At 38.0% G+C, this 27,804-nt stretch overlaps 1 protein-coding gene across 5 annotated transcripts in view; it reads right to left on the bottom strand.

Moving 5' to 3' along the window:
* GIGYF2 (GRB10 interacting GYF protein 2) overlaps positions 1–27,804 on the bottom strand; it is a 146,414-nt gene that overhangs the window by 99,380 nt on the left and 19,230 nt on the right. For all 5 annotated transcript variants that reach the window (XM_037848545.1, XM_037848548.1, XM_037848550.1 and 2 more), the window contains exon 3: positions 1,969–2,052. In XM_037848545.1, the coding sequence (XP_037704473.1) occupies positions 1,969–2,009 (41 nt within the window). In that variant the 5' untranslated portion in view covers positions 2,010–2,052. The remainder of the gene's footprint in view (positions 1–1,968; positions 2,053–27,804) is intronic.

Raw genomic sequence — 27,804 nt, 5'->3', positions numbered from 1 at the left:
GTAAATGTTTAGGCTTTGCAAGCCAGACAGCCTCTTTTGTAACTACTCAACTCTGCCACTGCAGGAGGAAAGCAGTCACAGATAATATGGAAACAAATAGGGGTAGCTGTGTTCCAATAAAATTTTATTTTCAAAAATGTTATGTATAGTTCCACAGGCCATAGATTGCCAACATTTGGTCATAGGGCATCAAGTTAAATGTATATTGATGCCAACATTTGGTCATAGGGCATCAAGTTAAATGTATATTGACTCTGGAACACTATCAGGAGGTTTTTTCTTTTGTTTTGGCTAAATTCCTTGTGTTGCTTCCTTTTGTTACCTCTTAATAGAAGGATGCTGAATAAAAATCTTTCTGAGGATTCCAATCAGTTATGTTTTTACAATGAAAGAGACAAGAAGTTGTGTAAGTATAAATGAGAAGCAGTTACAAACTCTAAGGAAAAAGAGCTGCACACAAAATGGTTTACCAAGTGAGCTATAAGAATTTAAATCCAGTTGGTAAAGGAAACTATTAAGAAGCGAATAAAGATTTAGTTAAAAGAATGTTTATCAAAAATGTTTTTATAATATTGGAAAACTAAGAAGAGGCTATATATGCTACACCTAAAGGACTAGTTAAATGTTGGTACATCCATACAATGCAACCATTTAAAATAACAGAAAATATTTATTGACATAAAAGATGTTTCTGATGTAGTTATTTTTTAAAAGCAGGTTACAAAACTGAATGCACAGCATGGTCCCATTTTTGTGAAAATATATGTACATATACACAAATAAACATACACAAAACTACCTGGAAAGATACACCAAGGTATTTACAGTGGTTATCATGGATGGTGAAATTATAGTGATTATTACCTTCTTCTGGCTTACTTGTAATTTATAATTTTTCAACAAACATTTTGCTTTGGTAATAATTATTTTTAAAATATAAAATAACTAAACAGGTGTAGCATTATTTAGGTCAACATTTCCAAAATAAACTCCCAAAGTACAGGAGTTAGAACTTCAAATAACAATTTCTCCTCAGTCTCCAAATGCTAACTGCAAGATTTAAGAAAATTTAGGAATTACATATAAAAAGAAATGCATATGGTAGGGTAAATTAATAAGAGTCCTCAATTAGGGGGTTACTAAAAGAGGTTTGCATCATCTATCAAACCACCACTATCCGAACAATCAAGAATGTTTAAGGCACTATTCCAGTTTATCTACTTTATATATTGCCTCTGACATTACCAAAGGGACTATTCAATGTCTGAATTGAAAAGTAACTATCGTTATTCACGCCACTGAAGAGAGGATCTTCAATCACCAACTTTGGGGGAAAGGTAGAGGGGGGGGAAGTCACACTACAGTGTGATGGATCTCAAAATTCCATGAGAATTCCATATTCGGGGTCCAAACACATCTGTAAGAGACTCAAAGGTCAATTAATTGTTATTATGGCAAATGCTAACTCAATCCTAGATGAGCTTTTGCTGATAGCCAATAGAACTCTGGACCACCTGCCTAGCCCATCAATAAAATAAAACTCAAATAATCCAGTAAAAACTATTTTTCAAATCAGTCTATGAATAGCAATCACAAATCAACAGTGTAGCAGAAAACATATATACATAAATCTGCTACAATTATATCTAAATAAAATTGCATATCCACCTAGATAAGGGCTCAAACAAAAAGTAAGTAATTTACTAAGGTGGTAGAACTGTGGGGAGTCTTAATTCCATTATCATTATATAACCTGACCAGGAATTCTTTTTTTTTTTTTTTTAAATAAAGAACAGAATGCAATCATTTACCAAATTTCCTTTATTCCTGGACTAGCCTCACAGTTTTCAGTACATTAAGCAAAGTCTCAAAAGCATGCACACTTATAAACCACCCAGCACCTTTACAAATACCTTACTACTGTACTAGTCATCCAAGATCAAACAGGATGAGATTTTGAAAACTCACCATTCAGGCCCAAAGTTCAGTGTCTGCGTTTCCGCTGCCATTCTTTTCTGTGTTTTTACAATAAATCTCTGTATGTGGAGAAACCTGTTAAAGAGAAAAACATCTCCATAGAGTTAGTCAACATCAAATGCAGAATTCCAGGCCAAAAGCACAGTCTATGAAGTATGTTTTGATTGTATTCCTCTCCCATCAGGGAATCACCAGAACTGAGATTTTTGAACCCATTTATAACAATATGCCAGGCAAAGTTAAACAAATAAATTCACCCTTACATTCCAACTCCCCATCTTCCTATTTTTATCTGGGAAAATGAGGCACAGGATATAAGATGAAGTGGTGAGATGGGGGGAGCCAGATCACTGCAGGCAGAGTAGTAGAGACCAAATTAAAGATATTCTTCCTTAGCCTCAGAATAATGGGAAGTGAATGAAGGGTAATATATTTAAGTTTTAATTTATATTACCCCCTTGCAATGGCTCTTCCTTAGCCTCAGAATAATGGGAAGTGAATGAAGGGTAATATATTTAAGTTTTAATTTATATTACCCCCTTGCAATGGCTCTTCCATCACCATGAAATACATCAAGATTCTTAAAATAATGACATTTCCTGCCCATTTCACAGCTTCTGCCACAATTCTTCCCTCTTTTCGGCTTAACACTTTTCACTCTAGTGATTCTTGAAAAATTATGTTGGGACATCAAGTTAAAATAATAAACTAATCAATTGCATGAATGACCTTTCAAAAGCAATTTTAATATATCAGAGCTTAGAAAATGGAAATACTGTAAATATTTTTGAAATACTGTAAATTTATCTAAGATACAACACATTACCCTGGTTGTTGCCTCTGTTTAATGATTTAAAAACTACTAAACTAGAAATTGGCCTAAAACCCAGAAAAGACAAAGTAAAGATGTCTTAATTCCCATAAACAATAATAAACGCATCTGCCCCTCTTCTGGATGTATTTCTGGCTCTACACATCAACCACATGGGCTCCAGGGGAGAGTTCCACGCTCTTACTTGACCCTGGCTCCCTGCTCCCTGTTTCAACTAGGGGCGCACACTAGACTCAAGCTGAGATAAACCTAGTACCCTCCCTACCTCTTTACCAACTGGAGATTCAAAGAGACTATAATACATTTTTTCACATTTCAATCTCTGAAATTAGGATTCATCCTTAAATCGATGCCAGGTTACAACTGCTACTGACCTGCTGTAGTTGTGTCATAGCTGTCATTGCCTATCTAATGGCACACTTAATCATAGATGCTCAGGTTTTCAAGTGTATTGCTAATACAACCCATTTTTAGTTGTAACTGCTGCTTAAAATGTCTTCAAAAAGATTACAATATGATTCTGCATTGAAATGAAAATGTGTAATAGAAAGGCAAAAAAATACAGCAAAAGGATAAAAACGGGGCAGTAGTTGAAGGAACCATTCATCATTAGAGGAATGACTGTAATTTGATATTTTCTCATAAAGCAATATCCCAGTGCCTAGATGGGACTATGTTATGGTTTGCTACTGAGACCAGACATTACATAACCCATGTGGCTACTTACAGGAGCCCAGAAGCATTTCAAAGGGAGGAAAAAACTATTACTCATATTGCTTTTAGGATCTTCACAAGAACCAAATAATGGAATTTTTAATTGTTAAGAAAATAATGAAGCACACCCTTACGAAATGTTGCATCACCAATATTCTTAATAAAATGATACTACATTATTGGGTGTGGGTAGGATGAGGAAGGAGTAAGCTTGTTTGATCCTGAGAGGAAAAGTGATTTGGAAGAGTCAGTTACTGAATATGTAGAAAGATTAGGAATATATTAGCCAATTTATTTCACTTCTGTTTTCCATATTTAACATATGCACAAGAATGATATACTGTATAATTAATCTATCACTTACTTGCTAAGTCTCAACAGTTCTTTCAATAAAGGTAAAATAAAAATTCTGAAGTAGTAAGAAAGCTCTTTGTGCCAGAATTTAACTGGCAATATGGTTTCTTTATTGTTAATACATAAATTGGAGAATTTAACAACTGATGGCATCTTAAGAGTTAAATTATGGCACATCCCAATTGAAATGACTTGTCAAGGTACTGATGACCAGAACCAGATGATCACCACCTTAAGGTGATCAGACCCCACTATAAATTAAAACAGGTATCCAGCTTACAGCAGCCCTGAGACCTTATTTAGCATACATCGAGTCAGCGTGCTTTTAGTCTTGGCTAACAACTAGACTGTAGAGATGACAGCAACTATAAGATTTTTTTGTAATTCAAAACACCTTGAAAGAGCATAACACACTGCCAGCATTTAAAAACCCTCCTAGACAAATATTTTCAACTCAAACCTTCGGGGACTTTCGACCACTGGAAAATGGCTCTGAATTCATAAAGCAAGAGGATCTCAATTAAAAATTTGTGTGGTATCTGTGAAAATACTAAAATCACTCTCAGTGATTTAATTTTTATACCTTTTAGAGTTTATAGGACCATCCATCCTCTGCCACACAGGTTGTGGAAGTACAACACTCCAGGGGGCGCCATTAACACAAACGACGTAAACAGCTGCAGTGCCCAATCTGCCCAACCTGCCCAACCACAGGCAGTAGTCCTGAAGGAAGGCAGAAGCACTGCACTCAGGGAGCATCCGAGAAACAGGAACAAGCAGCAAAGAAATCCTGCGCCAGTCCACTTTTTCATACCACCTATAAACCTTTAAGCACTGCTGAACAGTACTGCCATACTGTGCAAACATTAAAAGCTCAAAAGTTTTTTGAATGACTTCAGCTGGGAACCTAACTCCCACTTACAACATGGTTTCCATGAAAAAATTACTTCCTAAGTATTTCTGGAACACCCTTAAGAACCTAAGAATAATCATCCAAACAATTTAATTATCAAGTAAAGAGAGACCTACACTACTCGCAATGGTGTTCTGATTATTTTTTTATGAATTAAAGCAAGAAATCTAAAAGTTATGAATGTTGAAGAAATCAAACTTCAGCATTTAAAATACTGTAATCTCTAATTCTGAATTCCACCACCACAGACTGCTCTTTCCTAACCAATTCAAATGAGCTCTGTTCTAATGTACTCCTATGTATTGGAGGGTCTGTCGTATACATATCACTGAAAGAAAACTCTGCCTTGTTTCTGAATAGTCTTTACTAAGGATGTTCCAAAGGACTGAAATGGGCATAGGCTTTGCCTCCATTTAAAACCCCAAATGTTTCCCATCCAAACCCCTAGAGGACTTTCTACCCCTGGAAAATGGCTGATTTTAAAAGCACATCAAGATTTGAACAAGACTCTGGAGGCTCTGCTCCCACCATGCTGTGCTGCCTTTCTAGATTGCCTTTTCTTAAAACTCTTTCTTCCTTTTTTCCTCCATGACCAGCACTATCCTGGTTTTTTTCTTTCTTTCTTTTTTTTTCCCTATCTTCGTCTCCCTCCTATTAAGCCAGCATTCCCCCAAATTTTCTCCTCTTTTCTAACTTCCCTCAGAGTACCCAAGGTTTATTTAACTACAAAACTCCCTTCAGTATCTTGAACTTTCTTTTTTTTTTAACTGCAAGGACGTTTTCTAAAACACTGGTTCTAAAGAACTTTGCCTACTAAATGTTGGGGGACAAGGGAAACAGGGAGTAGGGGTGACATTAAAACAATAAAAATATCCCCCACAGACCCGACTCCCAGGGTTGTAAATCTCCCTGGCAATGCAGAACATGACTCCCGGGGATGAATGCGGACCCGGCATCGTGGGACTGAGAGTGTCTTCTTGACCAAAAGGGGGATGCAAAATGAGACGAAATAGTTTCACTGGCTGAGAGATTTCAAATGGAGTCGAGAGGTCACTCTGGTGGACATCCTTATGCACTATATAGATAACACGTCTTAGGTTTTAATATATTGGAATAGCTAGAAGTAAATACCTGAAACTACCAAACTCCAATCCAGAAGTCTGGACTCCTGAAGACAATTATATAATAATGTAGATTACAAGGGGTGACAGTGTGATTATGAAGACCTTGTGGATCACACCCCCTTTATCTAGTGTATAGATGAGTAGAAAAATGGGGATAAAAATTAAAGAACAAATGGGGTGGGATGGGGGGGATGATTTGGGTGTTCTTTTTTCACTTTTATTTTTTATTCTTGTTCTGGTTCTTTCTGATGTAAGGAAAATGTCCAGAGATAGACTGTGGTGATGAACGCATAACTATGTTATCATACTGTGGACAGTGGATTGTATACCATGGATGATTGTATGGTGTGTGAATGTATTTCAACAAAACTGAATTTAATAAAAAACAAAACAAAAAAAATCCCCCACGAATTTCAGATTTGACTTTTTCTTCCAGAATCAATGTGGCATTTCCAACTGCCTGTTCCTCTTGGATATCTATCTCATCACCTACTGACCAAGTACCACTGTTCTCACAGTTCACTGGTGAGCCAAGAACAAAAGCTCAGAATCATCTGAAACTTCTTTTCTTTTCTGTCCCTCAAATCCAGTCATTTCATCTCAAATCTGGTCAATTCCGTCTTCAAGATTCCTCTTACATTTCTTCTTTCATTCCTATGCACAGCATTACAGTCCAAATCTTTGTTAACTCTTATCTGGATATTACAATAAAATTTCTATTTGCTTCCCTGGCTCAGCCTGTAACTAGTCACACATCCAACAAGATCAATCTTCCTTATATGTGATATTTCACAATAAGGAAATAACTGAAACCGTGGAACTGTAACTCATAATATTCTTTGAAATTTGCTAACTTCTTGTTAAATTGCACTTGGAAAGTTATCACTTCTAAGTATATATGTTATATTCTACAATAAAAAATGATTTAAAAAAAAAAAAAGGAAAGCTCAAACTACAATGTCTACTGTGTATTGTCAAAACTCCTAGTATTTCAGGTTTCCAAGAATCTGACAACCCATACCTCTCCAGTTCAACACCTACTGTTTCAGCTCCCAAAACCAAAACTTATTCTCCTACCCCATGAAAATTCTCTATTGCCTACTATATTCTCTTTTTCCTGTGGTTCTGCTCCAGCTGTTCTCTTTCCCCCAGAATGTCCCTCCCCTGCCTGCTCTTAGAATGACCTGTACAAAACCAAGGATCAATTCAAATACCTACTCCATAAAATATTTCACATGGTAGAAAAGATCATTGTTCCCTCTGCTAATTGCTTATAATGCTTTAGTAAGTGTTTTCGGCACAATTCAGGGTAAGTACTTTAAAGTATATACGGTAAGGAAAAGCCAATACAAAGGATGCAGAAATGGAATGGATTCTGTAGGATTCAATGTTAGGAGCGAGGTATTTTTTGAGTCTGTATATAAATCTTAAAAATTAGCAGGAAACAGAAATGATTTGGGAAGGAGAACACTGAATATGGTTTTGAACCATATCCAAAATGAACGTGAGGTGGCCAAGGACATCCAATACACAATAATCTAGACCTTGAATTCAGAGCAACTCTGAATCAGGATGGGGAGGCACAGACTTGGAAGTGATTTGCAACCAAAAATTGAATGTGACAATTCCAAAAGAGAAAGGAGGAAAGGACAAATTCAAGGGCCAAGAAGAAAACTTCAGCAAATACCATGGGGAAGGGTATAGGAAGAGAAAGAACATATGTTAAGGTATCTGCAGCCCTAACCATTCGTCTAAACTCAAATCGTCTAAACTCAAATTCACTGACTCTTTCTCCCCTGGAAGTACTACTGTTACCATGTTCACAATATATAAAACAGAACTCATCATATTAACTTTAAAAGGGGGGGAGGAGAACAAAACTACTGATGAAGACCAATTTAGTGTCCAAAAGTTTGCCGAAGCAACAAGAGTTCTAAACCACATGTCAATAAATCACCTTCCAAAAATAAGAGGCTGAGTGCCACTCATTTCCCTGAGTCTAAAAGAATGTGTAAATGGTCACTGTTTCTTTAAAAGGACTGGTACGGCTTATTTCATTCAAGAGGATGTCTTCAAGGTTCATCCATGTTGTCACATTTATCAGAATTTCATTCCTTTTTTATAGCTGAATCACTGACACAAAAGGATGAATACTGTATAATCTCACTGATATAAAATAATTCAAATAAGCAAATTCATGGTCAGAAACTGGAATTCAGAAACTTGAATACAGTTACCAGGGGCCAGGGTGAAGGTTAGGAATGGGAGTTAATGTGTCATTGGTACAGAGTTTCTGTTTGATATGATGGAAAAATTTGGGTAGAGGGTGGTGGTTTTGGTAGCATAACACTGTGAATATAATTAACACCACTGAATTATATATTTGAATGTGGTTAAAAGGGGAAATTTCAGGTTGTATATGTGTTACTAGAATAAAATTTTTAAAACCATAGGAGTCAAAAAAAAAAAAAAAAAAAAAAAAAAAAAGACACCCTAGGACTATACAACACAAACAGGGAACACTAATGTAATCCACGGACTATAGTTAATAGTACAATTGTAATAATATTGTCTCATCAACTGCAACAAACGTACACATTAATGCAAGGTATTACAATGTGGGATTAGGGGAGAGGACTAATACATGAAATCTGTATTTTCTGCAAACCTGTAACTTCTCAAATAAATTACATAAATAATGGACAGGTATAGTTAAAGGAAGCAATTTCAAAGAAGCTAGAACAAGGAAGACATTTATACTGCAAAAACGTATCAGTATTCAAGACAAAAAAAAACAATTATCAAATGCTACTAAATGCCAACCCCTGCTAAACCCTAGAGATAGACAGAAGGGCTTTGCACTCAGGAAACTGCTCACCAGAGAGAAAACAAGTCTTCAAGGGTAGATCATGAGGCCAGGGCATGGGTGACAGGAGGCTTATGGAGGAAGGGACAGAGGGAGCATGAGACAGAGTCCTAGAAGCAGGGGAACAGCCTGGTGCAGCTGAAGTGCTGCAGTCACTCAGTTCTGCTGCTACCTACAAAGGGCCTGCACAGGTCTGGCACAGGGGGAGCCAGGCTTTGGATTTATCTTCAGCTTATCTAGGGTCACAACTTTCATGGACAAAGTTCATTTGATTACACGAGTTACATTAAGTTATGGTCAATATATTACATGCATTATCAACATTAACAGTCAGATTTAACCCTGATTACATGCCAGGCATTCTAAAAGTTAAATAAGAACTCTGGTTCATCTATTTTATAAGGAACTTCCTAAACAGAAAACTAACCTAACAGATAATTTTTAACTTGAGAACATATGATTCTAAATACAGAGAAAATTTTTGGAAACAAACATGTTTACATGTTCTTAAATGCCCAGAAAATTTGTAGGAGAATACAAAAAAAAAAAAAAAATGACAGCCCCTTAGGGAGGGAGACTAGAGATACAGGGTGAGAAAGATTTATTTTCATTGTGTTACCCTCTCGTACTTTTCAGTGTTTTGTCACATATATTTTGAAATGAATTTTAAAACTAGTAAAATCCCACTGACATTATTAATAACAAATAAAAATGAATAGCTCAACTGCTTTGCTGTGGTAAAACCTTATCAAATTAAAATACTGCTAAAAATCAAACCCTCATTTGTGAGACCCCAAATCCTCAAGGGTTACTGGACTTCTTTACTCTTTTCCAAATTTTCAACAAAGGGTATTTATTTGGGGGGAAGTGGGAGTGTACTCCTGTCTGATCTTTTAAACTCCAAACTGCAAAAAGCTGAAAGCCATTATTACTGTTGGCCACCTGAAGGGACAGAGGATCAGGGGGTTACGTGGTGATTCCAGGGCTACTAGCTGAAACAGATATTCACCATGCAGAGACCTTACAGTTGGACTGAGAGCATTTGGTTAAAGAGCAGTCTCCCTGACAGTCCTTTATGCAGCCTGTCCAGGCTCTGTCCTAATCTCCCAACCATCCTAACCTCCCAGCTTTTACAACTAGGCACAAGTTTTTCTACAGAATAGCACACTTTATTCGTATGCAAAAATATACGACTGTAAGGCAAGATTTTCTAAAGAAAATCCTATAATTTTCTTCCTTTGATCCAATGTAAAGTCTAATGAGTTTTGGTAACATTTTCTGAATGCACTCTAGGAACCAGCAGTACAGTGCCACTCCTGACCTCAATGGGTTCGTCTATAAAGAAAGCAATTGACTAAAAAGGGCATTAACAATTGCAATGTGATAAGGACTCCACAGAACTCTGCAAAGTAAACCCTGGGAATACTTGGAAGGTGAATCTAGGATGGGAGGGAATACCATTTAGTATCTGTTGAAATGTAATAGCTGCTAACATTTATTGAGAGTTACTATATGCTTACTGTGAGCTCAAAGGGCTTTATATGCATCCTCTTAATCTGAGATAAATACTTTGATCCCAGTTTGTGGATGAGGAAACTAGGGCAGACAGAGGTTAAGTAGCTTGCCCCCTGTCAAAACCATATGATCAGGAGTCCAAAAAACTAAAGCCACTAAGAATAAGGCAAAGCCTATAAGGGTAAAGCGGTGGGGAGCGGGAGGGTGGGAAGTGGTGGTGGTATAGGGAATGCTAAAGGAGAAAGAGCTAGGGTTTCTTTTTAGGAGATTATCAGCTTGTTTAATAACACTAAAAACTAAAGTAAAGAGGTAAAGCAGTAGCCAGATCACAGAAGTCCTTAAATCTTTGTATTTTATATCTCAAAGTCAATGGAAGGTTATAAAGAAATTTAAGTAGGCCAAATATCTGGAATGAAATTTGACTTTACAAGACCATTCAGTATGTCTGGAGAAAATGAAATTAGCCAGAGCTAAAGTGAAGGGAATGGATATAGAAATCCAGGTATCATGGAAGCCAGATCTAAATACCAGAGAAGTCCTGATTTAACTATACTTATTGACACGAAAAATGTCAACAATATAATAAGTGCAATGGACAAGTTACTGAATACAGAGAATATGATTACATTCCATACATTTTAAAATACATTAGTGGGAGAATTTATAGATATACTCCAAAATGTTAAAATTTACTTCTGAATTACCCATAATTCTACCATCAAGTTTCTAAGTTATATATACAACAAAATAGTACTAGCACAATTTGTAAGTATTTAAAAGTTCCAAATACTGAGTTCAAAAAAACGAAAAACTGAAAAGCATCCACTAGGTTCAGCAACCAAGTCCTTGGTGACCCTGAAGAATGGAGTTACAGGATTCAGGAGTGTGGTGGGGGACCAAGCCAGATTTCAGTGGGATGTGGAGTAATCGGAAAGTGAGGGGGAAACCTCCAGCACTGTCAATTCCTTCAAGAGTCTCAGCTGCGAAAGAGTGAAGAGAAATAACACAGAGTGGAATGAAATTTTCCATTTTTTATTTTCGATGAAAATATCCTAATGGAAAAGTACTAGTAGAGTCAAAAAGTGAGAATGCAATTCAGTAAAGACCTAATGATGGATGTGTCGTCTCTTGAGAAGGCAGGGAGGAGGGGGATTCAGAGAACAAACAGAGAAACAAACATTACTACTATCCATTTGCAAAAGAGGAAAGTAGATCTGAATAATTTTAGAATACCTCCAAGCTTATTTTTGTGGATTTTGGGGGGAGCAGAGGAAACTCCTAGGGGAAGAGAATAGGAAGTTGAGAATTCATATTTAATGGCCTCAATTTCCTTAGAGAAGTGAATGAGAGAGAAGTTAACAGGATAAGGATGTGAGGAGAGTGAAGAAACTGATAGCTGCTATGGCCTACAGCAGTGTTTTTTAATAAACTTTATTTAGGAATAATTTCAGATTTAGAAAACGTTGCAAAGATAGTACAGAAAGTTCCCTTATACCTTCCAGTTCCCCTTAATATTAACATTTTACATTAGTACGGCACATTTGTCAAACTAAGAAACCAACCCTGGTACATTACTATTAACTAAATTCCAGACTCTCGACTTTACCAGTATTTCCAACAATGTCCTTTTTCTATTCTAGGATCCAACCCACAACACCACACTGCATTCAGCAGTTTTGAAGACCCAATCAAGATAGAGATTGTGGTTCCCTAGTGGCACCCATCTGCATGGTTGTGGGCATCTTTCTCCAACTTAGCAGCCCGGGTACAGGACAAAGAGATGAAAATAGGACTGAATCAGGATTAGGGTAGTTCTGTCAGCACAGTGAATGGGAAAAATAAGAGGGCAAAGAAAGAAGTAAAGGATGGTGGCAAAAGTGTGATTTAGGCACTACGGGGAAGGAAGTAAAAACAGGAAAGGACTGACATATTCAGGATGTTGGTAACCTCAAAAATTAGGTGTGGTAGGGATAAAAATGAAAGCAATGAACGAATTAAAGATGGATGTAAAGTCAAGGAACCAGGCGACTGGGAGAGTTAAATGGGTCATCTACATGAACTGTGAAGTCACACCGAGATAAAAGAAAAAAGGGGAGTAGAGAAAGACCTGGTGAAACCTTCTCAATGAATCAAAGATGAAACTACCAGGTCTAAATCTGCCAATAATGGAGGAAAGAGAATTGTACTGTCAGACAGCAAAGGACCTCAGAGCAACCTCAGAGAGAAAGGATTTGCACAATGATGGAAAAATAATGGCTAGGGTGACCATATATATCTATCATCTAAACAAGAAAATATTTGTGTGACAGGTGTAATTATTAATAATTACCTAGAGACAGAGGAGCAAACTAGAATGAATGATCACCCTAGTAAAGAAACAGAACAGGCATGTGAATGGACAAGGCTGAAGAGCCTGATTCTGCCTCCTGACACACCTACCACTGTGCACAAAAATGTACTGGTAACCCCGGAGGACTGAAGGCAAAGTCAAATTATCAGGGGAAAACAAGCTTTGGTTTCTAGTTTGCTACTGCTGCCAGAATGCAAAACACCAGAAACAGATCGGCTTTTATAAAGGGGGTTTATTTGGTTACACAGTTACAGTCTTAAGGCCATAAAGTGTCCAAGGTAACACATCAGCAGTTGGGCACCTTCACTGGAGGATGGCCAATGGTGTCTGGAAAAACCTCTGTTAGGTGGGAAGACACGTGGCTGGCGTCTGCTTCAAAGTTCTGGTTTCAAAATGGCTTTCTCCCAGGACATTCCTCTCTAGGCCATAGTTCCTCAAAAATGTTATTCTTAGTTGCACTCGGGGTATTTGTCCTCTCTTAGCTTCTCCAGAGCAAGAGTCTGCTTCCAATGGCCGTCTTCCAACTGTCTCTCATCTGCAGCTCCTGTGCTTTCTTCAAAGTGCCCCTCTTGGCTGTAGCTCCTCCTCAAAACATCACTCACAGCTGCACCGAGTTCTCTCTGTGTGTCAGCCCATTTATATGGCTCCATTGATCAAGGCCCATCCTGGATGGGTGGGGCCACGCCTCCATGGAAATATCTCATCAGTTATCATCTACAGTTGAGTGGGGCGCATTTCCATGCAAACAACCTAATCCAAACATTCCAACTTAATCCCCACTATTATGTCTGCCCCACAAGATTGCATCAAAGAATATGGCTTTTTCTGGGGGACATAATACTTTCAAACCAGCACAGTTACCTTAAGAAGGCCAAAAAAACATCCTATGAATGGTTTAACACAAGGGAGAGGTTTAAAAACAAAAATGACACTTTGAGAATTCACTAGAAAATGTGGAAGGGAATGAAACCATGAGAGAACAGGTAAAGGGGAGAAGAAACTCAGAGTGGTAAGGAGATGAGACAATGACAGATGATCACAGGAATGCATGGCACAGCGGGTGCTGGGCAAATGATTCTGAAAGAACTGATCCTAGCATCTCTGAAAGGTAGGAGCACTCAAGCCTTTGCGAGAGAAGACAGAATAGGTGTAGACACGGTACTTCTCAGGGAATGTGGGAAAATATCGTTAGTGCTGCTCCTACCCTAGTGTCTCTTTCTCATGATGAAAGCAACTGCAACAGAGTAGCTGATAAGGCTCTCACCTTCCACCTCTGGTCTTTTCCCTCCTTTGGCTACTCTAATTCCAGGGAAAAGGACCTTAAACAAAGCTCTATCTTCAAATGTTAAAGAGAGATGACTTAAAAATAGCTGAGGAAAGCCTGGACCCAGCATCGTGGGATTAAGAAAGTCTTCTTGACCAAAAGGGGGAAGAGAAACGAAATGAAATAAAGTTTCAGTGGCTGAGAGATTTCAAATGGAGTCGAGAGATCATTCTGGAGAGTATTCTTATGTGCTATATAGAGATCCCTTGGTAGTTTTTAGTGTATTGGAATAGCTAGAAGGAAACACCTGAAACTGTGCAACTGCAACCCAGAAACCCTGATTCTTGAAGACGACTGTATAACAATGTAGCTTACACAGTGTGAATGTGTGACTGTGAAAACCTTGTGGCTCGCACTCCCTTTATTCAGCGTATGGACAGACGAGCAGAAAAACGGAGACAAACATTAAATGAAAAATAGGGTGGGATGGGGGGATGGGATGTTTTGGGTGTTCTTTTTTACTTGTATTTTTATTCTTATTTTTATTTTTTATTTTTTTGGAGTAATGAAAATGTTCAAAAATTGTGGTGAATGCACAACTATAAGATGGTACTGTGAACAAAATGACTCTACACTGTGGATGATTGTATGGTATGTGAATGTATCTCAATAAAACTGAATTTTAAAAATAGCCTGAGGAAATATTTCTGCATATTCAGCACAATCATCATAATCAGACACTGTCCATTATTCAAATTCCTCATAAGTTAATTCAAGTAATATATTCCTTCAGCAATTAACAACAGGACGTCTGTCTTCTTTGATAAACTGTTTCCTTATACTTGATGATGAATGCTATATAATCTGGCCTTTTTGCCAACTGCTAAAATGCTCTGATCTAAATTTAGCCCTTACTAACAATTGTTTTATCTCTGATTCCTAGAATAATTATTTTCCCTTTTTCCTAAATACTTTCCCCTAGTTTTCCTGGCTTCCTCAGCTCTATCTGACTCCCTCTGGCACTAAACAGATTATAAAATTATAAAGCCTCAACTATCACTTTGTGTGTATGTGAGAATGTTTTCAAGGGAGGGGAGAGAGAGAAAGCGAACCTAGCTTTTTCTTATTTGGGGATTTGCCTCACAGCTCTTGATCTACCATTTTCTCACAACCTGCCACAGTGTAGAGGGGCCACACGACTTCTAGGTTCAGACAATCTCTATCAACATGAAGGCGATACAGATCCATGTGGTGACTCCCATCTGGACAAACACAGAACGGAGAAGCCAAAGGAGATAAAGAATCAGAGTCCGGCAAAATGGCTAACAGTTCAACTCTGAAATTATCTCCCAATACTGTTTCCCAGGAGAAGTCATGGTAGATGAGCTACCACCATTATTGCACTAACAATTCAAAGCACATACTCCTTTGAAAACCCCCTGATCTTCCTTATAAAATTTATCTACTACTGCAAATCTCTATTTCCCAGCTATGCAAAACTTACCCAGAAAAAAAACTACAGCAGAATTTTGGACAGAGACGCACAGTCTGCCAAGAAGACAAAGACAATGAACAAGGAACCTGAACAAGGAACCTGAATCTGCCCCCCCACTTCCTCACCTCCATTTTCCCAAAGACAGAAAAAAGAGTTACTCACCAAGAACTCTTCATATATACTAAATAAATGAATAGTTCTGTCCCCACTCCAGGAGCCAGCTATATGTAACTTGGATCTTAATTAGAATAACAAGATTAATAACTTCATTAGTGAAAATCAGTTCAACCACTTCAGAAAATTCTTTGGCGATATCCAGTAAAGCTAAATATATGCCTACCCTATGATCCTGCAATCCACTGCTGCACATATATCAGAGGAAAATGAGTGCTTATTTTTATAAACAGACAAGTCTATAAGATGTTCATGGTGGCTTTGTTCATAATTGTCAAAAGCTGACACTTGGTTATGATGTCCATTAAACCAATATCCATCAATCGGTGAATGAATAAATAAACTGTTTATGCATACAATAAAGTACTATTCAGCAATTAAAAAAAAAAAACTAGTGATACAATACTGTATGAATCTCACAGTTATAAAAGCAAAAGAAGTCAGACACAAAAGAATGCATACGGTATGATTCCTTTTATACGATGTTGAAGAATATGTAAAACAAATCAACGGTGACATATGTCAGACAAGTGGTCACCATGGGAAATGGGGGCCACTGACAGGGAAGAAGAGGGAATCTTCCGGAGTGCTGGAAATGTTCACTATACTGATCTGAAATGTTCACTATACTCATCCAAGTGGTGGTTGCAGAAGTACATACATATGCAAAAATTCATCAAACTGTACACTTCAGATTTGTGCACATATTCACTGTAATTTACACCTCAATTTAAAAAGGCTAAAATAAACCATAAATGGTTTAGCAGGGGGAAATAAAATACAATTTCAAAAACTTCACTGGGGGCAGACTGGTGAGCTGTATGTTTTAGTTACTCCTCCAGGAAAGTAGGTAAAAAGCCAGGAACTGCGTGGACTGGACACCACAGAGCAATCTGTCTTTGGGCATACTTCATACAACACTCATGAAAACGTGGAACTGCTGAGATCACCGAAATCTGTAAGTTTTTGCGGCCAGGGGACCCGCGCCCCTCCCTGCCAGGCTCAGTCCCGGGGGAGGAGGGGCTGTCAGCTCCAGGAAGGAGAAGGGAGAATTGCAGTGGCTGCTCTCATCAGAAACTCATTCTACTGATTCAAACTCCAACCATAGATAGACTGAGGCCAGACACCAGAGACTCTGAGAGCAGCCAGCCCAGCAGAGAGGAGACGGGCATAGAAGGAAAACAACACGAGAAGCTCCAAAGTAAAAGCAGAGGATTTTTGGAGTTCTGGTGAACACAGAAAGGGGAAGGGCGGAGATCAGGCCTTGAGGCGCATATGCAAATCCCGAAGCAAGGCTGATCCCTCTGCCCAGGGCACCTTTCCTTAATGGCCCTGGTTGCTTTGTCTATTAGCATTTCAATAACCCATTAGATCTCTGAGGAGGGCCGTTTTTTTTTTTTGTTTTTTTTTTTTTTTTTTTTAAATCCTTTTTGCTTTTTCTAAAACAATTACTCTAAGAAGCTCAATACAGAAAGCTTCAAAGAATTGAAATTTGGGCACGTCAAGTCAAGAGCAGAAATAAGAGAGCTCTGAGACAAAAGGCAATAATCCAGTGGCTGAGAAAATTCACTAAACAACACAACTTCCCAAGAAAAGGGGGGTGTCTGCTCACAGCCACCATCCTGGTGGACAGGAAACACTCCTGCCCATCGCCAGCCCCATAGCCCAGAGCTGCCCCAGACAACCCAGTGTGACGGAAGTGCTTCAAATAACAGGCACACACCACAAAACTGGGCGTGGACATTAGCCTTCCCTGCAACCTCAGCTGAATGTCCCAGAGCTGGGAAGGGGGAGCAGTGTGAATTAACAGAGCCCCATTCAGCCATCATTTGAGCAGACTGGGAGCCTCCCAACACAGCCCAGCAGCCCAGAACTGCCCTGGGGGGACGGCACTCACCTGTGACATAGCACAGTCATCCCTCAACAGAGGACCCGGGGTGCACAGCCTGGAAGAGGGGCCCACTTGCAAGTCTCAGGAGCCATACGCCAATACCAAAGACTTGTGGGTCAGTGGCAGAGACAAACTGTGGCAGGACTGAACTGAAGGATTAGACTATTGCAGTAGCTTTAAAACTCTAGGATCATCAGGGAGATTTGATTGTTAGGGCCACCCCCCCTCCCCGACTGCCCAGAAACACGCCCCACATACAGGGCAGGCAACACCAACTACACACGCAAGCTTGGGACACCAATTGGGCCCCACAAGACTCACTCCCCCACTCACCAAAAAGGCTAAGCAGGGGAGATCTGACTTGTGGAGAACAGGTGGCTCGTGGACGCCACCTGCTGGTTAGTTAAAGAAAGTGTACTCCACGAAGCTGTAGATCTGATAAATTAGAGATAAGGACTTCAACTGGTCTACAAACCCTAAAAGAACCCTATCAAGGACAGCAAATGCCACGAGGCCAAAAACAACAGAAAATTATAAAGCATATGAAAAAACCAGACGATATGGATAACCCAAGCCCAAGCACCCAAATCAAAAGACCAGAAGAGACACACCTAGAGCAGCTACTCAAAGAACTAAAGATGAACAATGAGACCCTAGTACGGGATATGAAGGAAATCAAGAAGACCCTAGAAGAGCATAAAGAAGACATTGCAAGACTAAATAAAAAAATGGATGATCTTATGGAAATTAAAGAAACTGTTGACCAAATTAAAAAGATTCTGGACACTCATAGTACAAGACTAGAGGAAGTTGAACAACGAATCAGTGACCTGGAAGATGACAGAATGGAAAATGAAAGCATAAAAGAAAGAATGGGGAAAAAAATTGAAAAACTCGAAATGGACCTCAGGGATATGATAGATAATATGAAGCGTCCGAATATAAGACTCATTGGTGTCCCAGAAGGGGAAGAAAAGGGTAAAGGTCTAGGAAGAGTATTCAAAGAAATTGTTGGGGAAAACTTCCCAAATCTTCTAAACAACATAAATACACAAATCATAAATGCTCAGCGAACTCCAAATAGAATAAATCCAAAAAAACCCACTCCGAGACATATACTGATCACACTGTCAAACATAGAAGAGAAGGAGCAAGTTCTGAAACCAGCAAGAGAAAAGCAATTCACCACATACAAAGGAAACAGCATAAGACTAAGTAGTGACTACTCAGCAGCCACCATGGAGGCGAGAAGGCAATGGCACGATATATTTAAAATTCTGAGAGAGAGGAATTTCCAGCCAAGAATACTTTATCCAGCAAAGCTCTCCTTCAAATTTGAGGGAGAGCTTAAATTTTTCACAGACAAAGAAATGCTGAGAGAATTTGCTAACAAGAGACCTGCCCTACTGGAGATACTAAAGGGAGCCCTACAGACAGAGAAACAAAGACAGGACAGAGAGACTTGGAGAAAGGTTCAGTACTAAAGAGATTCGGTATGGGTACAATAAAGGATATTAATAGAGAGAGGGAAAAATATGGCAAACATAATCCAAAGGATAAGATGGCCGATTCAAGAAATGCCTTCACGGTTTTAACGTTGAATGTAAATGGATTAAACTCCCCAATTAAAAGATATAGATTCGCAGAATGGATCAAAAAAAATGAACCATCAATATGTTGCATACAAGAGACTCATCTTAGACACAGGGACACAAAGAAATTGAAAGTGAAAGGATGGAAAAAAATATTTCATGCAAGCTACAGCCAAAAGAAAGCAGGTGTAGCAATATTAATCTCAGATAAAATAGACTTCAAATGCAGGGATGTTTTGAGAGACAAAGAAGGCCACTACATACTAATAAAAGGGGCAATTCAGCAAGAAGAAATAACAATCGTAAATGTCTATGCACCCAATCAAGGTGCCACAAATACATGAGAGAAACATTGGCAAAACTAAAGGAAGCAATTGATGTTTCCACAATAATTGTGGGAGACTTCAACACATCACTCTCTCCTATAGATAGATCAACCAGACAGAAGACCAATAAGGAAATTGAAAACCTAAACAATCTGATAAATGAATTAGATTTAACAGACATCTACAGGACATTACATCCCAAATCACCAGGATACACATACTTTTCTAGTGCTCACGGAACTTTCTCCAGAATAGATCATATGCTGGGACATAAAACAAGCCTCAATAAATTTAAAAAGATTGAAATCATTCAAAGCACATTCTCTGACCACAATGGAATACAATTAGAAGTCAATAACCATCAGAGACTTAGAAAATTCACAAATACCTGGAGGTTAAACAACACACTCCTAAACAATCAGTGGGTTAAAGAAGAAATAGCAAGAGAAATTGCTAAATATATAGAGACGAATGAAAATGAGAACACAACATACCAAAACCTATGGGATGCAGCAAAAGCAGTGCTAAGGGGGAAATTTATAGCACTAAACGCATATATTAAAAAGGAAGAAAGAGCCAAAATCAAAGAACTAATGGATCAACTGAAGAAGCTAGAAAATGAACAGCAAACCAATCCTAAACCAAGTAGAAGAAAAGAAATAACAAGGATTAAAGCAGAAATAAATGACATAGAGAACAAAAAAAACAATAGAAAGGATAAATATCACCAAAAGTTGGTTCTTTGAGAAGATCAACAAGATTGACAAGCCCCTAGCTAGACTGACAAAATCAAAAAGAGAGAAGACCCATATAAACAAAATAATGAATGAAAAAGGTGACATAACTGCAGATCCTGAAGAAATTAAAAAAATTATAAGAGGATATTATGAACAACTGTATGGCAACAAACTGGATAATGTAGAAGAAATGGACAATTTCCTGGAAACATATGAACAACCTAGACTGACCAGAGAAGAAATAGAAGACCTCAACCAACCCATCACAAGCAAAGAGATCCAATCAGTCATCAAAAATCTTCCCACAAATAAATGCCCAGGGCCAGATGGCTTCACAGGGGAATTCTACCAAACTTTCCAGAAAGAACTGACACCAATCTTACTCAAACTCTTTCAAAACATTGAAAAAAATGGAACACTACCTAACTCATTTTATGAAGCTAACATCAATCTAATACCAAAACCAGGCAAAGATGCTACAAAAAAGGAAAACTACCGGCCAATCTCCCTAATGAATATAGATGCAAAAATCCTCAACAAAATACTTGCAAATCGAATCCAAAGACACATTAAAAAAATCATACACCATGACCAAGTGGGGTTCATTCCAGGCATGCAAGGATGGTTCAACATCAGAAAAACAATCAATGTATTACAACACATTAAAAACTCGAAAGGGAAAAATCAATTGATCATCTCAATAGATGCTGAAAAAGCATTTGACAAAATCCAACATCCCTTTTTGATAAAAACTCTTCAAAAGGTAGGAATTGAAGGAAACTTCCTCAACATGATAAAGAGCATATATGAAAAACCCACAGCCAGCATAGTACTCAATGGTGAGAGACTGAAAGCCTTCCCTCTAAGATCAGGAACAAGACAAGGATGCCCGCTGTCACCACTGTTATTCAACATTGTGCTGGAAGTGCTAGCCAGGGCAATCCGGCAAGACAAAGAAATAAAAGGCATCCAAATTGGAAAAGAAGAAGTAAAACTGTCATTGTTTGCAGATGATATGATCTTATATCTAGAAAACCCTGAGAAATCAACGATACACCTACTAGAGCTAATAAACAAATTTAGCAAAGTAGCGGGATACAAGATTAATGCACATAAGTCAGTAATGTTTCTATATGCTAGAAATGAACAAACTGAAGAGACACTCAAGAAAAAGATACCATTTTCAATAGCAACTAAAAAAATCAAGTACCTAGGAATCAACTTAACCAAAGATGTAAAAGACCTATACAAAGAAAACTACATAACTCTACTAAAAGAAATAGAAGGGGACCTTAAAAGATGGAAAAATATTCCATGTTCATGGATAGGAAGGCTAAATGTCATTAAGATGTCAATTCTACCCAAACTCATCTACAGATTCAATGCAATCCCAATCAAAATTCCAACAACCTACTTTGCAGACTTGGAAAAGCTAGTTATCAAATTTATTTGGAAAGGGAAGATGCCTCGAATTGCTAAAGACACTCTAAAAAAGAAAAACGAAGTGGGAGGACTTACACTCCCTGACTTTGAAGCTTATTATAAAGCCACAGTTGCCAAGACAGCATGGTACTGGCACAAAGATAGACATATAGATCAATGGAATCGAATTGAGAATTCAGAGATAGACCCTCAGATCTATGGCCGACTGATCTTTGATAAGGCCCCCAAAGTCACCGAACTGAGCCATAATGGTCTTTTCAACAAATGGGGCTGGGAGAGTTGGATATCCATATCCAAAAGAATGAAAGAGGACCCCTACCTCACCCCCTACACAAAAATTAACTCAAAATGGACCAAAGATCTCAATATAAAAGAAAGTACCATAAAACTCCTAGAAGATAATGTAGGAAAACATCTTCAAGACCTTGTATTAGGAGGCCACTTCCTAGACTTTACACCCAAAGCACAAGCAACAAAAGAGAAAATAGATAAATGGGAACTCCTCAAGCTTAGAAGTTTCTGCACCTCAAAGGAATTTCTCAAAAAGGTAAAGAGGCAGCCAACTCAATGGGAAAAAATTTTTGGAAACCATGTATCTGACAAAAGACTGATATCTTGCATATACAAAGAAATCCTACAACTCAATGACAATAGTACAGACAGCCCAATTATAAAATGGGCAAAAGATATGAAAAGACAGTTCTCTGAAGAGGAAATACAAATGACCAAGAAACACATGAAAAAATGTTCAGCTTCACTAGCTATTAGAGAGATGCAAATTAAGACCACAATGAGATACCATCTAACACCGGTTAGAATGGCTGCCATTAAACAAACAGGAAACTACAAATGCTGGAGGGGATGTGGAGAAATTGGAACTCTTATTCATTGTTGGTGGGACTGTATAATGGTTCAGCCACTCTGGAAGTCAGTCTGGCAGTTCCTTAGAAAACTAGATATAGAGCTACCATTCGATCCAGCGATTGCACTCCTCGGTATATACCCGGAAGATCGGAAAGCAGTGACACGAACAGATATCTGCACGCCAATGTTCATAGCAGCATTATTCACAATTGCCAAGAGATGGAAACAACCCAAATGTCCTTCAACAGATGAGTGGATAAATAAAATGTGGTATATACACACGATGGAATACTACGCGGCAGTAAGAAGGAACGATCTCGTGAAACATATGACAACATGGATGAACCTTGAAGACATAATGCTGAGCGAAATAAGCCAGGCACAAAAGAGAAATATTATATGCTACCACTAATGTGAACTTTGAAAAATGTAAAACAAATGGTTTATAATGTAGAATGTAGGGGAACTAGCAGTAGAGAGCAATTAAGGAAGGGGGAACAATAATCCAGGAAGAACAGATAAGCTATTTAACGTTCTGGGGATGCCCAGAAATGACTATGGTCTGTTAATTTCTGATGGTTGTAGTAGGAACAAGTTCACTGAAATGTTGCTATATTATGTAACTTTCTTGGGGTAAAGTAGGAACATGTTGGAAGTTAAGCAGTTATCTTAGGTTAGTTGTCTTTTTCTTACTCCCTTGCTATGGTCTCTTTGAAATGCTCTTTTATTGTATGTTTGTTTTCTTTTTAACTTTTTTTTCATACAGGTGATTTGAAAAAAGAAGGGAAAGTTAAAAAAAAAAAAAAAAAAAAAAGAAAAAAGACAAACAAGGGGAAAAAAAAAAAAAAAAAAGATGTAGTGCCCCCTTGAGGAGCCTGTGGAGAATGCAGGGGTATTCGCCTACCCCACCTCCATGGTTGCTAACATGACCACAGACATAGGGGACTGGTGGTTTGATGGGTTGAGCCCTCTACCATAAGTTTTACCCTTGGGAAGACGGTTGCTGCAAAGGAGAGGCTAGGCCTCCCTGTATTTGTGCCTAAGAGTCTCCTCCTGAATGCCTCTTTGTTGCTCAGATGTGGCCCTCTCTCTCTGGCTAAGCCAACTTGAAAGGTGAAATCACTGCCCTCCCCCCTACGTGGGATCAGACACCCAGGGAAGTGAATCTCCCTGGCAACATGGAATATGACTCCCAGGGAGGAATGTAGACCTGGCACCGTGGGACGGAGAACATCTTCTTGACCAAAAGGGGGATGTGAAAGGAAATGAAATAAGCTTCAGTGGCAGAGAGATTCCAAAAGGAGCCGAGAGGTCACTCTGGTGGGCACTCTTATGCACACTTTAGACAACCCTTTTTAGGTTCTAAAGAATTGGGGTAGCTGGTGGTGGATACCTGAAACTATCAAACTACAACCCAGAACCCATGAATCTCGAAGACAGCTGTATAAAAATGTAGCTTATGAGGGGTGACAATGGGATTGGGAAAGCCATAAGGACCAAACACCACTTTGTCTAGTTTATGGATGGATGTGTAGAAAAGTAGGGGAGGGAAACAGACAGACAAAGGTACCCAGTGTTCTTTTTTACTTCAATTGCTCTTTTTCACTCTAATTATTATTCTTGTTATTTTTGTGTGTGTGCTAATGAAGGTGTCAGGGATTGATTTAGGTGATGAATGTACAACTATGTAATGGTACTGTAAACAATCGAAAGTACAATTTGTTTTGTATGACTGCGTGGTATGTGAATATATCTCAATAAAATGATGATTTAAAAAAATAAAATAAAATAAAAAAAATAAATAAATAAATAAAATGGGCAAAAGATATGAAAAGACAGTTCTCTGAAGAGGAAATACAAATGACCAAGAAACACATGAAAAAATGTTCAGCTTCACTAGCTATTAGAGAGATGCAAATTAAGACCACAATGAGATACCATCTAACACCGGTTAGAATGGCTGCCATTAAACAAACAGGAAACTACAAATGCTGGAGGGGATGTGGAGAAATTGGAACTCTTATTCATTGTTGGTGGGACTGTATAATGGTTCAGCCACTCTGGAAGTCAGTCTGGCAGTTCCTTAGAAAACTAGATATAGAGCTACCATTCGATCCAGCGATTGCACTCCTCGGTATATACCCGGAAGATCGGAAAGCAGTGACACGAACAGATATCTGCACGCCAATGTTCATAGCAGCATTATTCACAATTGCCAAGAGATGGAAACAACCCAAATGTCCTTCAACAGATGAGTGGATAAATAAAATGTGGTATATACACACGATGGAATACTACGCGGCAGTAAGAAGGAACGATCTCGTGAAACATATGACAACATGGATGAACCTTGAAGACATAATGCTGAGCGAAATAAGCCAGGCACAAAAAGAGAAATATTATATGCTACCACTAATGTGAACTTTGAAAAATGTAAAACAAATGGTTTATAATGTAGAATGTAGGGGAACTAGCAGTAGAGAGCAATTAAGGAAGGGGGAACAATAATCCAGGAAGAACAGATAAGCTATTTAACGTTCTGGGGATGCCCAGAAATGACTATGGTCTGTTAATTTCTGATGGTTGTAGTAGGAACAAGTTCACTGAAATGTTGCTATATTATGTAACTTTCTTGGGGTAAAGTAGGAACATGTTGGAAGTTAAGCAGTTATCTTAGGTTAGTTGTCTTTTTCTTACTCCCTTGCTATGGTCTCTTTGAAATGCTCTTTTATTGTATGTTTGTTTTCTTTTTAACTTTTTTTTCATACAGGTGATTTGAAAAAAGAAGGGAAAGTTAAAAAAAAAAAAAAAAAAAAAAGAAAAAAGACAAACAAGGGGAAAAAAAAAAAAAAAAAGATGTAGTGCCCCCTTGAGGAGCCTGTGGAGAATGCAGGGGTATTCGCCTACCCCACCTCCATGGTTGCTAACATGACCACAGACATAGGGGACTGGTGGTTTGATGGGTTGAGCCCTCTACCATAAGTTTTACCCTTGGGAAGACGGTTGCTGCAAAGGAGAGGCTAGGCCTCCCTGTATTTGTGCCTAAGAGTCTCCTCCTGAATGCCTCTTTGTTGCTCAGATGTGGCCCTCTCTCTCTGGCTAAGCCAACTTGAAAGGTGAAATCACTGCCCTCCCCCCTACGTGGGATCAGACACCCAGGGAAGTGAATCTCCCTGGCAACGTGGAATATGACTCCCAGGGAGGAATGTAGACCTGGCACCGTGGGACGGAGAACATCTTCTTGACCAAAAGGGGGATGTGAAAGGAAATGAAATAAGCTTCAGTGGCAGAGAGATTCCAAAAGGAGCCGAGAGGTCACTCTGGTGGGCACTCTTATGCACACTTTAGACAACCCTTTTTAGGTTCTAAAGAATTGGGGTAGCTGGTGGTGGATACCTGAAACTATCAAACTACAACCCAGAACCCATGAATCTCGAAGACAGCTGTATAAAAATGTAGCTTATGAGGGGTGACAATGGGATTGGGAAAGCCATAAGGACCAAACACCACTTTGTCTAGTTTATGGATGGATGTGTAGAAAAGTAGGGGAGGGAAACAGACAGACAAAGGTACCCAGTGTTCTTTTTTACTTCAATTGCTCTTTTTCACTCTAATTATTATTCTTGTTATTTTTGTGTGTGTGCTAATGAAGGTGTCAGGGATTGATTTAGGTGATGAACGTACAACTATGTAATGGTACTGTAAACAATCGAAAGTACAATTTGTTTTGTATGACTGCGTGGTATGTGAATATATCTCAATAAAATGATGATTTAAAAAAAAAAATAAAGCTGTTATTTATTTGAAAAAAAAAAAAAAAAAAAAAAAAACTTCACTGGGCATAAAGCAAAACTAATTTAAATGAAAGTCTTTTGATAATATATATTAAACTCACTCTGTACTCACATTTCTGGTCATAAAAATCTTAACACCACTGTGGTAAAATAATCTAATCAGTCAACTCTTTAAGATCATAAATAGGTCTACATTAACATGAAGCCAGATTCAGTCACTGGGCTATGTAGGTCCCACAATGCATCTTTTTCCAACTTCAGAAAAGAACTAAGCAAAAAGATGAAAAGGAGAAGTTCAAACATAAGGAAGAAACCACACACCACATACGCCAAGCATCCATCACTTGTAACAGTAAAAGATTGGAAGCAACTATGTGACACATTCACTCAGACTAAAGAAACAATTACATTTGTACACAAGAGTGTAATTATATGTATGTTAAAAACAAAAAGAACACAGAAATGAAGAAATATTAGTGAGGTTAGATTATTCTTCCTCTATTCTCATAATTTACAGACATATTTTTAAATCACCTTTATAATGAAATAAATTTCACAAAATATGTATACCTGGCCTGTTTGAAATACTTTTACAACCCCAACATTAGAAAGTTAATGTTTGAAACATTAACAGCTTTAAAAAACAATTTTAAGGTGCACAAATAAAAGGAAACTCTCCTCCCATCTATTTTAGCAGAAAACACTTTTTCTTTCTGTACCCATCTGATCTGATGAAAAATACTTGATCTCTTTACTAATCATGCAAACATTTCTGAGCAATTTTTAAATCTTGATCTGTTAACATATTTACTGATTACAAAACTTCATGAAGCAAAATTTGGCTACAATTATTCACTTTGTTAACTGAACATTTAACCTAAGGAACTAACAAAAAACCTTCTTTTTTCAGAAAGTCAACAAAAGCCAAAAGAACTATGTACATCTATCTGGCCTACGCATTACATATGAACCTTGCAAAACACTACTTATTTCTATGTGAATTACCTATTTTAGGACATATCTTTTTAAAAATTATAGGTACTCTGCTAGTTTTTCTCTTCATCCTAAAAGGAATTTAAATTCCTAGCTGGTAGAGTTTTGTGACAAACACTGCAACTCAGCTCAATTCTGAATCACAACCCAGGTCATAAAACTAAGGCCAGCTTTATTCCTCATAGCCCAAAACTGAGAACAACCTAAATATCCATCCACAGATGAATAATAAGCAAATATTGTAGTAGTCATACTTTGAAACATACTCAGCAATAAAAAAACAAACTACTAATACATGCAACAACATGGATGAATCACTGATACTATCCTAAGCAAAAGAAGCCAGATCCAAAAAGAATAAACACTGTATGATTCCATTTATGTGAAATTCTAGAAGAGGCAAGATTCATCTATATTCACAGAAAACAGGTAAGTTGTCAGGCAGAGAAATGCCTGCAAAAACACTGGAGAATACTTCTGGGGTAATGAAAATGTTATATCTTGACTGTGGTGATGTGATAAGCAAATGTACACATTTGCCAAAACTCATCAAAATTTATACTTAATATAAGTGTACTTAAAATGA

This window comes from Choloepus didactylus, chromosome 9 (genome assembly GCF_015220235.1).
Source record: "Choloepus didactylus isolate mChoDid1 chromosome 9, mChoDid1.pri, whole genome shotgun sequence".
In the NCBI taxonomy this organism is placed as follows: Eukaryota; Metazoa; Chordata; class Mammalia; order Pilosa; family Megalonychidae; genus Choloepus; species Choloepus didactylus.
Note: the sequence above shows the minus strand (reverse complement) of the source record. Positions and strands in the feature narration are given on the sequence as shown.